The 12962-nt window shown below is 46.8% G+C and overlaps 1 protein-coding gene across 3 annotated transcripts; it reads left to right on the forward strand.

Moving 5' to 3' along the window:
* Positions 1-1792: 1792 nt before the first annotated feature.
* sap130a (Sin3A-associated protein a) lies at positions 1793-12003 on the forward strand. Of its 3 annotated transcripts, none has more exons than XM_076153295.1 (21): positions 1793-1811; positions 2731-2864; positions 2992-3248; positions 3334-3501; positions 3589-3715; positions 3844-3959; positions 4048-4169; positions 4659-4806; positions 4888-4978; positions 5324-5428; positions 5508-5649; positions 6658-6773; positions 6898-7173; positions 7250-7421; positions 8856-8954; positions 9045-9406; positions 9492-9737; positions 9818-9943; positions 10052-10155; positions 10309-10422; positions 10634-12003. In XM_076153295.1, the coding sequence occupies exons 2-21, from the start codon at positions 2753-2755 to the stop codon at positions 10790-10792; spliced, it is 3162 nt and encodes a 1053-aa protein (XP_076009410.1). In that variant the 5' UTR covers positions 1793-1811; positions 2731-2752; the 3' UTR covers positions 10793-12003. The 3 variants fall into 3 exon arrangements, with proteins under 3 accessions (XP_076009410.1, XP_076009409.1, XP_076009411.1); XM_076153294.1 differs by lacking the exon at positions 1793-1811 and adding an exon at positions 2042-2164; XM_076153296.1 differs by lacking the exon at positions 1793-1811 and adding an exon at positions 2043-2164 and having other exon boundaries at positions 2995-3248.
* The last annotated feature ends 959 nt before the right edge of the window (positions 12004-12962 follow it).

Raw genomic sequence — 12962 nt, forward strand, 5'->3', positions numbered from 1 at the left:
ACATTTCCTTGCCGATTTGCAGTAGGCAGAGTAGAGTAAGGCTTAAAAATGAGGTAAGATGTAGTTTATTGTGTCTTATTCGTCATATTAAAGGAGATTCTGTGTGATCTATATTGATATTTGCATGCTATAAAGTGCTATATGTTGGGTTGACTGAACCATCGCTCCAACATCCAACCAAGTAAGAGTCATTATGGGTGGGCACGAGGACGGAACATCTGAATGAAATAAGAGCTGTCTCTCTGAAATCAACCAGAGCTATGCAGCATGCGGGCCGAGCCAACATAAATCCAGTGTTTCAGAACCAACTGTCTTGAGAGATTTTTACATAAACATTTTGGCTTGAAAATGTCCTTTTTTCACTTCTGGCTGATTGTCCTTTTTCTTTTCAGGCTGAAGTTGATTCCAGGCTACAGTGAGAAACATAAAAAGGTCTATTGTTCCACCATAATGAGTAAAACCAGGCAATCCAAAGGCTCGGAGGGATGAGGTGAGGAAGAGACGTGCAGATCATGAACTGTGACATTTGAATCCAGATTATCAAATTGGGTTTAAGAGGCAAAAGTGCCATTTGGGATGAGTCTGCAAGATAAAAGATGATGGGGTTGAATTCCAACAGTGATGTCATGTGTCTGACTGTATTTCAGACCAACCCAACTGTCATCAGTGCTCATATAGGAACAGATCTGGTTCTATCTTTATGTAACAGCCCTTGAATTATTTACATATTAACTCTGGGATGAATTACAGCTACATTTCATAATTTGGTATTATGCTCAGATGACGGCATCAAGCCTGTAGACCCGACACACAAGTCAAGATACATCTTCTAATGTGGTTGAGCTTGGAGACGGCATGGAATCAATCACTCTAAACCTCATCACACGCTGTGGGTTTGCAGAGTTGTTCCATAAAAGAAAGTGACAGAGGCGATATATAGGAAAATAGCTGCGGGATGTCTCTCTTACACACACAGGCCATGGATTTGAAACAAATGCCTGACGTAATGGCACTTTAAATGCTAGACAGTAACTTGTGGTACCAAAGCTGTTGGCTCCTGGTTCATCTCAAACCTAAAATAAGAGTCTCATTCTCTCAAACTCAATCGGAATCAAGAACTACCTAGTAAAATTTCTGAATATTGCATGTTACTGAGCTGAATTTATGTACTTGCATCCAAAATGTAACTCTGTGCTGCTTGACACAGCCCTTAGCTTACATAAGAGGGTTAAATACCTGAAAACCTGTTGGATAATACAGTCAACTTCTCAAGTCTTTTGAATCACAAGCGGCCAACTCATTTGAACAAAGCTGGAGCTCTGTGGATTTAAAACGTTTTAGGAACTGAAAATGGAAATCGAAATGTAACAGAACGTTCATGTTATGACACTCCTGTAGCACAGAGGGACATTGTGTGCACAGTTGGGCTATTTTCAACAAAAAATATTAAAATGTGATACCTATTTCCAGTCATAACTTAATAACAGCCCATGATACAAATAGCACAGTTTGAGAACCACTTTTGTAGGTAATTTGGTAACTTTTGAAGCCCTGATTTAGAAAAGAATGTGTTGCATAACACAACATAACGTCTTCTGCTCATTAAATGTTCTTTACAGATATCAAACCTGCGGGTCAGGACATAAACATGTACACGGCTCACAACTGCCACCTAGCGTTATAGGGAAGATATTGCAACCAGCTCATTGTAAACTCGTAGGCAGGACCAAGGAGCAGCGGGCGGTTCTGTACCATTTATTTATTTACGTCACGTATCCGGATGCGACATCGAGCAGCACATGAGACGAGCAGTGAGTAGTTATTTTCACAAACCGAGCGCATTGCGTTCACCTGTGAGCCGCCATATGCGCCACAATAGCTCTGTTCGGTGATCTAAATGGACCTCTTCTCCCGGAGATTTCACGGTGCCCCCGCGTTAATGAGATTGGTCTCTACCACCCTGGTGTAGGTTCAGGTCGGTCAGAACGTTTCGGACGCTCGGATTGGTCAGACATGTGAGAGTCTCGACCTTTGATTGGTCAAATGAATCGGGGCGGTCCGTTCTTCCCGAGCGTCTTCCGGCTTACATGTTGTTGGTAAAAGAAAAGACGGATGGAAAAATTGTAATCCAGAAACGAACAGTGCTTTGTTACTCCGCGACACGGTAATACCTGCGTATACATCGTAATGTTGTAGCTTTGTAGCCCGACACGCTTTCCACCATTTTACTCTTCGGGAAGTTTAGGGTTTGCATGAAAAACTGGCGCCACCTCCGTTAGCATTTGTACCATTAGCGTGCTTGCTAAGCTAACATGCTAGCCCTTTTAACTTAGCGTATCGTTCTAAAGCCACAACCGGAAGCTGTAATGCACTTATTGATGTATCGTAAATGATGGTTTTGATCGGGTTGGAGTGAAGTAATCGTGGATATGTTTGCTGCACCCACGCATCAAGTAAATGTGTCTTAAACTATGAGAGTGCTCCTCCTAGCAGATGTGTATCAGTGTTACTGACAGACAAAGGTCCGCTAGGATGAGAGCGCTCTGTTTTGGTTCTGTTAGTTTGCTTCATATCACTCGCACACCCTTTACTCGTATAGAAACACATACTGGTTGTGATCCCCAGCTCTCTCTGCGGCTCTTATTCTGTGACTTAGTCATTATAAACTGTCCGTATGTAGTGTTTGTCATTCTGTAACGCTTCTGTCTGTATGGCTATGCTCTTGTTTAGGTCATAAACAGGGGAAGTTAAAATGAGCTCCCAGCAGTTCCCACGCCACGGGCTGCCTGCCTCCGGTGGGGTGGCGCCTCAGATCCCCGCAGGAGGGAACCTGGTGTCGGTCAATCAGCCGGCAAACCCACCAGGTAGGCATGGTCAATGAAAGGTCTCACAGTATAACGTATATATGACACAAAGGATACTATTCTACACTCATGCATGAACCTTATCAAAGGCAAACCCGGTTTCTTAATGTGGTCATGTTGCCGTCAGCAGGTGCAGATGTGGACAGCGGTCGTGACGCTGATCACGGGCAGCAGGACCACCCTCCTCCTACGGGGGGGACGCTGGCTTTCAGAGATGACAAACAGGAGACCATGGTGGTCAGACCTTACCCACAAGTCCAGACTCATGGCCAAGCATCTCCCCAGACTGTGACCATCCAGCCTGGCACTCCTGTCGCTGTACCTGCCCCCTCTGTCCACCTCCCTCAAGGCCAACCTGCAGTCCTCCCTGAGGGACAGATGAAGGTGGGTGTGTCTGTTAGGCTCTTCTCTGTCTCTGGGTGATGAAATGAAAGCAGACTGTTCATTCATTGCTTTGTTCCTCCTTCAGGCTGTCTTGAAGTCGCCTATGCCAAGTCGTCTCATTGCTCCAGCTCCAGCTTCTAACCAGGGTCATCTCCCCATACCATCCAAGGTGCCCGGTCACATTACTGTCACGCTAGAGAGCAGCATGCCACCAACCCCCTCTATTCCCGTGGCAACCATCAGTGGTCAGCAGGTGAATGCCTTGTACATTGCGTATAACTGTGTGTTGTTACGTCTTGTTTGCTTGTTGCTGACGTTGGTGGCTGTGGTTGTGTTTCAGGGTCACTCCAGTAACCTGCATCACCTGATGCCAGCTAATATCCAGATCATCAGGGGCAGTGCCCCCGCACTGCAGCTTGGGACCCCTGCTGTTCCTCCACAGACATTTACATCTCATTTACCTCGAGGTATGTGTGATGTCATCAGTATGCCAAGCGTGACCAAAAGTTGACTTGTCTTTAAAGCATTAGTCCATCTGTCTCTTATTTACATTAGTACTGCATGATGTCACAGCAGTGTGTGATTGAACCCTTAGGCGCTGCTGCAGCAGCTGTTATGTCGAGTTCCAAGACAGTCCTACGACCGGCCACTGGAGCGAGTGCAGGCCCGGGCCAGACCACAGTGCAGCACATCATCCATCAGACTATACAGGTGAGCTCAGATACTCTGATTACACACAGCCATGTTTGTGGGTGTATGAGGGCTGATTGTGTAACGACGCTGTCACTCCTGTCTGCAGTCCCGTCCAACCGTAACAACATCTACACCTGTGCTCCCAACTGTGGTGGCCCCCATCTCTGCAACAAGAACTCAGTCTCCTGTCATCAGTCCCTCAGTTACACACTCTGCAGAGGCTCATGGGTAAGTAGGGGGAGATCATTTTATTGCGACTTTAACTCACACAACACATCACACCAACTCAAATACATTAGTTAAGAACAGCAGCCTAAATGTCAAATATACCTTGGTGCATATCACAGCCATAAATCAGCCTGCATGAAGTATAACACTGCTTTTCTATCTAACTGGTATAGATTTGGCTCTAAAGGAGTTGTGCAAGGCTCTGAGAATCATGGACAGGGTTGCAGTCATTGTCTTTATGTATCTCTGCCATGATCTGTAGATGAAGGTCCTCATGAATCAAGTGTGCTCTGATAAAGACACCTCACCTTAGCAGGCCTGAGGGTGTGGCCCAGTTTCAGAAGTTCACTTTTAAACACTACATTCTGGATGTTGTGCCATAAAGAAGGAGCAAATACACATAACTGTGACTTTATGTAATGCCTACAGTGCCTTGAACCTGCTATGATGGACAAACTGGAGCTTTTCTTTCTTTCTTCCCTCCTCCAGGCGCCCTGGTCTGACCATCCACCCACCTCCAGCTGCTGTCAGCATCCAGAGGCCTCAAACGTCCCGTGACACCGCCACACGGATCACACTGCCGTCTCACCCTGCGATCGGAGCTCCAAAGCCTCAGCCTCCGCACACGATGCCTCAGGTGACTGCAGCCACAGCAACAATGGGCAACCTTTTTATTTCCTGACTGAATGGTTGAACTAACTTGTGTTTGTATCCACAGAAATCCATCTTCAGCACCGTTACTCCGGTGGCTGCAGCTACTGTGGCACCCATTGTTGCCACCAACACTGTGCCATCCACCACCACCATAGGTAAGAAGACTTTTGATGTCATTATCAATAACAGATCCCAGAGTTTGTAATGTTAATGTTCAAAACAAGACAGAAATTCTAATTCATTGTAGACGGGTGGATTAAACATGCACGAGACAATCAGAAGATCAAATGTGTTATTTAAACATGAACAAACCCCCAAGGCCAACTTTAGAGTTCAGCCGGAAGCTCATTCTTAGGTTTTCCCAGATATTGACACCATTTTAGAGACAATTTCACTGATTTATTATTGTGAGTAAATGATGAAACCAGATGAAAGGACAAAAAAATGAAACTGCAAATTTGGCAGTTAATAATGAACATTCTTCCTGACTTGATTTTCAGGCTCTGTGCCACACTCACAAATGACCAGCAGCACAATTGTCACCATGACGATGGCCTCACACTCCTCTCATGCTACAGCAGTGACCACATCTGCCATCCCTGTTGGTAAGTAGCCTTTGTGATGTGATGAACTGTGGGCTGTTCTTTAAGCAGAGTCTCATCTCTGTCCTCTTGTGCGTCTCAGCTAAAGTGGTGCCTCAGCCCATCGCCCACACTTCACCCCGTGTGCAGCCGGACTACCCAGGAGAGAGAGCCAACCTCATCCCCATCTCAGGCCACCGCTCCTCTCCTAACCAAGTCACCATGGAGGCAAGGAGTGATAACAGGTGAGCTCATACCTGTGTGTGTGTGTGTGTGTGTGTGTGTGTGTGTGTGTGTGTGTGTGTGTGTGTGTGTGTGTGTCTGTGTGTCTGTGTGTCTGTGTGTCTGTGTGTCTGTCTGTCTGTCTGTCTGTCTGTCTAATCACACGAGGGAAGGTGAGCTGCAAAAATCCAATATGGTATACGAAAGACTTTTGGCAACGTTTTGTGCAAATGTGCTGTAGTTTCATGTCGTCAGCTTTGACAGACTGAATCAGATTAGCTGGCAGACTGAGTGTCTCTGTGCAGACTAATATTGTTAAACTTCTGCTCCCAGCGTGTTTCTCTCTTTATACTGCTCTGTTTTGTACAACAGAGCAGTTAAGCATGTTGCAGTGCGGCACAAGGAGTGCAACACTGCAAATGATTGAAAAATCATCTTTTGGCTGCAGCTGGAGGACGTACATTTTAGTTTTGGTTGTAGAACTACAGCATAGCACCCTTTACCTACCCATCACCCCTAAACCCAGCCTCTGCTTCCTCTCTCCTGCCTGCAGCGTGACTGTTAGGTACTTGACCCCTGACCCCTCTTTGGGAGGTCTGGAGGTGATTGGAGGAATGGTGTTCTGTATGTGCACACAAACGTACACACACCCTTCTCCAATTCCAGTTGTATATAAGATAAGATAGGCCACTTTCCCCGAACCCTGTCCTTCCTCACCTTCAATGAAAACGTTCATGCTCCTTCTCCTGTAGAAGGCAGTGTAGAGCTGATGAGACGCCGCTGACCTGAGCTGATGGTTCCTGCTGCAGTCGGGGAACTTTGAGATGTTCTCCAACGCGTTCTCAAATAGTGTTGAAAAGCAATGGCTTCCATGGTTCTCCTCACATGGTCTCAAAGTAGTGTGGTGACATCATTCCTGATGATGTCATAAACAATTGTGACATCATGCATGAGCTCTCCAATTATAGTTGTAAGATTTCTGATAAAATGCTTTGCTTCCATTCACCTGAGCCTTGTGTCTCTGCTTCCAGGCCGCCTGTTCCGGTGCAGTTCCAGTATTTCCTCCCAGCTTACTCCTCTTCGTACCCTCTGACACACACCTACACCCCCATCACCAGCTCTGTGTCCACTATCCGCCAGTATCCTGGTAAGCATCACTAACCAATCTGTTTTAAGCTTTGATGCACTTTAACAGACAAGAAGTCAATCTATAAACAAACTCTCTTGATGTTTAAAGTAACATTTTGATTTCTCCTCCTTGTTTTTATAAGTTACTCCTCAAGCTCCAAGTTCAGCACTGCCCACCCAGGCTGGAGTGGGCGTGGCCACCACTGTCCATCTAAACCACATGCAGCTGATGGCAGTGGATCGGATTGGTCTGCCCTCTGCACAAATCAGCACCCAAGGAATCCAGCCGGCACCAATCACTGCGCAGGGCATTCAGCCCGCACCCATAGGCCTGCACACATCTGCTCCAATCACCGCACAGGGAATCCAGCAGGCACCAATAGTCACGCAGCAGCAGCCGCAGTCTGAAGCAAAACCTGGTAAGTCCAAAGCTAACATGTGCCAGTGAATGGATCAGTGTGGAGCTGTGTGTAAGGCCTTGTCTGTGTGTTTCAGGGGTCGTTCTGGCTGATGGCTTTGTAGCGAGTCCCATCAGCAGCACATTCGGCAGCACCCAGCCAGTAGCCACCATGGTGCAGGCACATGCCCAGGGAGGAGTGGGAGGTGCGCCCACGCTGGTCTCCTCCCCCAGACCCAGCATCCTACGCAAGAAGCCTACTAATGAAAGGTGAGTACAGCTCAGGGGGGAAACCTGGTTTAATGTTTGCGGACAAGACAAAATGTTATTCAGAACATGAAAGAAGTATTTACAGTTCAGGTTGGAGTAATAACTATGACTTCATCAGGACAGTAAGCATCTGTGTAGTGTTTGTCTCAGACACGTCATTCATTCGCTCTTCATCTATAATGTGTGTATATATATATAGTGGCTCCAAGAAGTATTTGGACGATTCCCTTTAGTGCAGTCTGGTTACAATTCTTCCCTTTTCCTTCTCCACACAAACTTTCTACCATCAGATCTGTGTAGGGTTCCTTTGGTCTCAAACTCTCTGAGTCTTCTTATCATTTGAGTTTACGAATGGTTTCTGCAGCATCACTCTCCCTCTGTACTCGTACTCACTGATCCTGCTTCCTCTGGTCTGTGAGCTGAGTTGTATCTGGTCATCACTAAGCGATCCTCTGAGCTGTTTCTCACCTGAGTTTCTTATTGCTGCTGGTCTTTCTGGGTCTGCCTTGTTTGAGCCAGAGCCCGTCTCCTTCTTTCAAAGCACCTTCCTCCAAACTGGCACTGAGCTGAGTGGCTTCTGCAGGTTCTCAAATGGGCAACTCCCCCTTCTTTGATGTTTCCTCCATTTAAGCCTGTGACATCTTGGGGCGCTCAGCAGTAGAAGCAGCTTCCTGGCATCATATGGCATCCTTTATCCAGATCCACCGAAATGCTGCCTCTGCCTGTTTGGTGATGTTTGCTTCCTAGTCGGGCCTTCATTCCCAAACAGTCCCAGCCACTTCCCTGCAAAGCCCCTGCAGCCCACTTCACTTCCATGCTTTTCTTTGTATAAGCCCACTGGAAGTTCCTATTGCACACCAGGCTGTTCATGGAGAGGGAATCTCTCTATGAACTCCACCAGCAGGTCCCAGGTCTTCCATCCACTCTGTTGGGCCTGATATTTCTTGAGCCTCCTCCCTCCTCTCTCCCACAGTACGGTAAGCTTGATAAGAACCCTTGGTTTGGTGCCTTCATACCAGAGGACAATGTCCGTCTGAGGCTAGACCTCCTCGTCTCTGCTGCTGAACTGATACAGTGGATGAATGGAGGGCCGTTGGAGAGTTGTTTCGCCTTCTTTCTTGCCTGCTCCACACCAGCAGCCAACTCCTTTAGAATCTGGTCACGTCAACACCACAATCTCTGATCTGCCAGACTGGACAGAGAAGAGGAGAGGACATGCTCAAGGCTCACATGAGGAGGTTTGATGGAGGAGGCAGGACCGTAGACAGAGCAGCAGAAACTTGATCCTGTGTCAAACTGAGAAGCATGTATGTGTAAGTATGTAAAGACTATAAGATGGGTGATATTAGGTTATTTTTATGCTGAATCATTAGAGCAATAATTAAAAGCCGGTTTGTGTATATATCATATCTCTACCGTCTTTGTGTTTTGCAGTTGTGTTCGTAAAAACCTGATCCCCGCCCAGCCCGGTGAGCCTAACAGTGGCAGAGTCGAGGGTGGGGTCAGAGGAGCCGGGTCTCCCAGACCTGCTGGGTCAGTTTCTGTCATCTTCAGTCACATCTTTAACATCCAGCTTTGCTTTGTGACAGAATGAGTAACGTGACTCTTTTTGATTCCTCTCAGTGTGAAGCCCAAAGCTGAGGTCCACATGGCGGTGGCCCCTCCTGTCATGGCTACAGTGGAAGCACCACCTTCTCAGGGAGGGGAGCAGCAGGCCGTGTCCTCCAGTACCCAGCACCTCGGCCAAGCCATCCTCAGCATGATGGCTACGCCCGGGCCTGTGCCGCCCTCCCAGCCCTCCAGTGTCCTCTCTGCCTTGCCAGCAGCCATGGCTGTGACTCCCCCTGTCCCTGCCTCAATGGCCAACACTGTGGCCTCCCCCACCCAGCCTGCAGCCAGTAGCACTGCAGCCTGTGCTGCCAGCTCCACCTGCCCAGATGTGAAAATCAAGCAGGAGATGGAAACCATGGACACTTCTCAGCCAGGTAAGAGTCAAGAGTGCTATGAGCAGATGATTATACAATAACTGAGTCATACAGGAGTGATTGATCATGTATCCCTCACCCACAGATCCCAATGCCAACATGTTGACGCTCCCCACCCTCAACACTCAGGCCTCTTCACTGAACACTCCCGCCTCAGGAGATCTGATCCCAGGGGCTTCCCCCAGGAAGAAGCCCCGTAAGCAGCAGCACGTCATCTCCACAGAGGAGAGTGAGATGGTGGAGACCAACAGCACAGACGAGGAGAAGGCTCCAGGCAGGCCTCTGACCGGCAGGGCTGAGAGGCGCGAGTCTCCTCCCAGGGAATATGTTGGTGTGTAACCTAAACCATAGAGATGATGAAAGGTTTCAATGTTAATGTTTGTGTTGATCAATGCTTGATTTGTGTTTCAGATGAGGAGGGAGTGCGTTACGTTCCAGTCCGGCCACGGCCGCCTGTCACTCTTTTGCGTCACTACCGTAACCCCTGGAAGGCTGCGTACCACCACTTCCAGAGGTACAGTGACATCCGGGTCAAAGGTCAGTACCTCCATGTAATAGTTTGCATAGAAAGTTATTGAACACGAGCTCACGTGAAGGACAGAGAATGCTTTCCCCTCTAACATCAGCTCTTTGTTTCTCTCTCAGAGGAGAAGAAGGGCACTTTACAGGACATGGCCAATCAGAGAGGCGTGGCCTGCAGAGCTCAAGGCTGGAAGATTCACCTGTGTGCTGCTCAGCTCAGGCAACTGGTGAGACTGTGTTCATCTATCAGGGCTTCATTCAGAAGGACTGGAGGTCTTTGGTTCACACACTCCTCCTCCCTGTCATAGTCACAGGAGTCTTTCATTGTTGAACACTTAGCAGTTCAAGTGTTAAACGTTTGTGTCTTTTACTCGTTATAGACAAATCTGGAGCATGATGTCTACAGCCGCCTGTCCACCCTTCAAGAGGGCCTCATCCCAAAGAAGAGGGCAGGAGCTGATGATGACCTTCACAGAATCAATGAGCTTATACAGGTAAACAAACTACTACACTATTGGTATAACTGTTTACTGAAGAAAACAAACCCTCATTCTCAATCCTTTGTGGTTGTACATACTAACATGGATCTACTTTACATGCTCTTTGCTTTCAATCCCACCACACTTCAAGTACTATGATGAAAATAATAAGAGTGCATGTATGAGGACTGTTCTGTAGTGAATTGTTTCTGCTGTTTGTCGCCAGGGTAACATGCAGCGCTGTAAGCTGGTGATGGACCAGGTGAACGAGGCCAGAGACACCATGATGAAAGTGCTGGACCACAAAGACAAAGTGCTGAAGCTGCTCAACAAAAACGGCGCGGTGAAGAAGTCCTCCAAGCTGAAGCGTAAAGAACGGGCATAGGGACCTTCTCCTCTGATCCCCCCGGCCCCTCTGCAGGGGGCCGCAGGAGCCACTCAGAGTTTGGTGCTATGATTTGCTGCGTACAATCGCACGCACCCTCCCTAACTGCCTGAGCGCAGGTAACCAGAAAAGACAGGTGGACTTCACAACCTCACAAGCAGAAAAGGCCCAGCAGGAAAAGGTTCTCATTAAAGACACAGCGCACATATTGATCGTGGAGATTGGTAGGTTGCATTAGATTGATTGATCGATCAACTCGGCCCTTCACATTTCTCCAACATTTGTTCTCTCTTTGAAGACCACACAGAGATCATTTAGTAACTCTTTTTGGTTTTGCTTTTTCGTCATGACAACTGGTTTGAAGTGGCACATTGTGTTGAGCTCTTTGATATTTCTATTGTTTGTGTTTCAGTTGAGCTTAAGGAGCAGTGTGTGCACCGTGCAGGCTCAATCAAGATGATCCGAAAGAACACACACACATTATGTACACACACTAATCTCCATACGTTCTGTCCATCCATCTGTGCCTTCATTTCCTTGTACCTGATATAGACGGGGGATGTGTGAGAGCTGTTCACACACTCGTCCCAAATCTGGGTGTCCTGCTGTTAGATTCAGATTTGCTGTAACGTGGGTACACGATTACCTAGAGGCCACGAGTGTAGGTGTCAATATGATCATTCAGTCAAATGTTTATGAAAGACCTTACGAGACAAGAGGCCAAACACTTCACAATTAGAGAACCTAGATGTGGCTCGTTGGAGTATTAAAGTAAACTAAATAAATACGCTCTTAGAGGAGGAAAAGAAAAGACAAGACTATCTGGAATGCCAGGTAAACTTTACATTTATAACGACTGTGACTCATCCCGTTAATCCAGAGTAAATGGATGTCGTGGTGGTGATTTCAACACATTTATCTGGTGTGAAGGTGAAGAGAGAGAGAGAGAGAGAGAGAGTATTGTGTGATTATAATGGTGGGTTGCATTCATGTAAATCACTGTAAATGTGCTTTTGCTTTTCTGTTCAACTGCTTCTTTTCAAGTTTTGTACTCAAACATTTTGTGCTGTGTGTGTGTGTGTGCGTGAGACGTGGCACTTCATCTGCAGAGTGTAATGATGATGACGCTATGAGATGAAGAGGGCCAGAAACATCCAGCTATTGTACATTGTTTCTGTCTGTGTAATTATAGTAAAGATACTTACACAATACCAACTATCCTGTTAAGTTTGTATCGGTTTAGGCAATAGAGTTAGTCTTGCATTTGACCCCCGTTAACTTTAGGAGTAGAGGGATTGTTTAACAAAAGAAATATCATGTCAAGAACTCATCAAACATTCCTACTGTACTTCCGTGTCTTCTTCCCTTGGCTTTGCTCCATTTTGGCACCAAGGTTTGTTGAATGTGTTTCAGACTTTGGCGAGTAGTCCAACATCTGCAGGTGGAAACAGATCCATGACTGTGGCAGTGCGACAGGTGCCTGGTGACGGTAACAAAGTGAAACAAGCAAACAGGCCACACCCCAGAACAGAGTGCAGGGTTGTTGCTTCACACTTATCGTGGTTGGCGGCATTTGGTCATGGAGTATGAGACAGCTGTTCACTATAACCCAATACATATGTACTATGACTCCACGTTATCTATAGATACAGATTAGTTTGACATTTTGTTAAAGCTGTACTGAGTGGTCGTTGTGAGCTGCTTTACCAGCTAACATCCTCACTTCCACAATAAGCTTATGAATGTGTCACTCTGCCTTATCTGCTGTGAGACTCCTGTCTGCTCTTTACAATATAATGACTTCAGGGCACGGGAGAGATTCCTGGCAGCGTTTGACACCAGGACCTGGAAGCTGTTAAAGTGAGTTCATAACTCCTTATGTTATCTGTTTCTGCCACACACTTTCTGTCCCCAGGGGACGTGAGCTGTTTCAGGTTGGCACTTTGGTTCAGTATTTCTAAGATAAACAATGTAAACAGCTGGTTTGTACAGCCTCTTAACATCATTATTAAACCATATTCCATATCTATGTTTACGCGATCTGGAATTAACTGAGATACACAAAGGCAAACAAATGAGACAAATAATCACATGAGCTCTCTGAAGCAGGCTATGATCTATTTTGGAGGAGAACCGTCCTGAGAATATCAGATGATCCATGTTTACCTTT

The sequence above is a fragment of the Genypterus blacodes genome, unplaced genomic scaffold (genome assembly GCF_046128005.1).
Source record: "Genypterus blacodes isolate CSIRO-AG114 ecotype Tasmania unplaced genomic scaffold, CSIRO-AGI_Gbla_v1 ptg000058l_1, whole genome shotgun sequence".
In the NCBI taxonomy this organism is placed as follows: domain Eukaryota; kingdom Metazoa; phylum Chordata; class Actinopteri; order Ophidiiformes; family Ophidiidae; genus Genypterus; species Genypterus blacodes.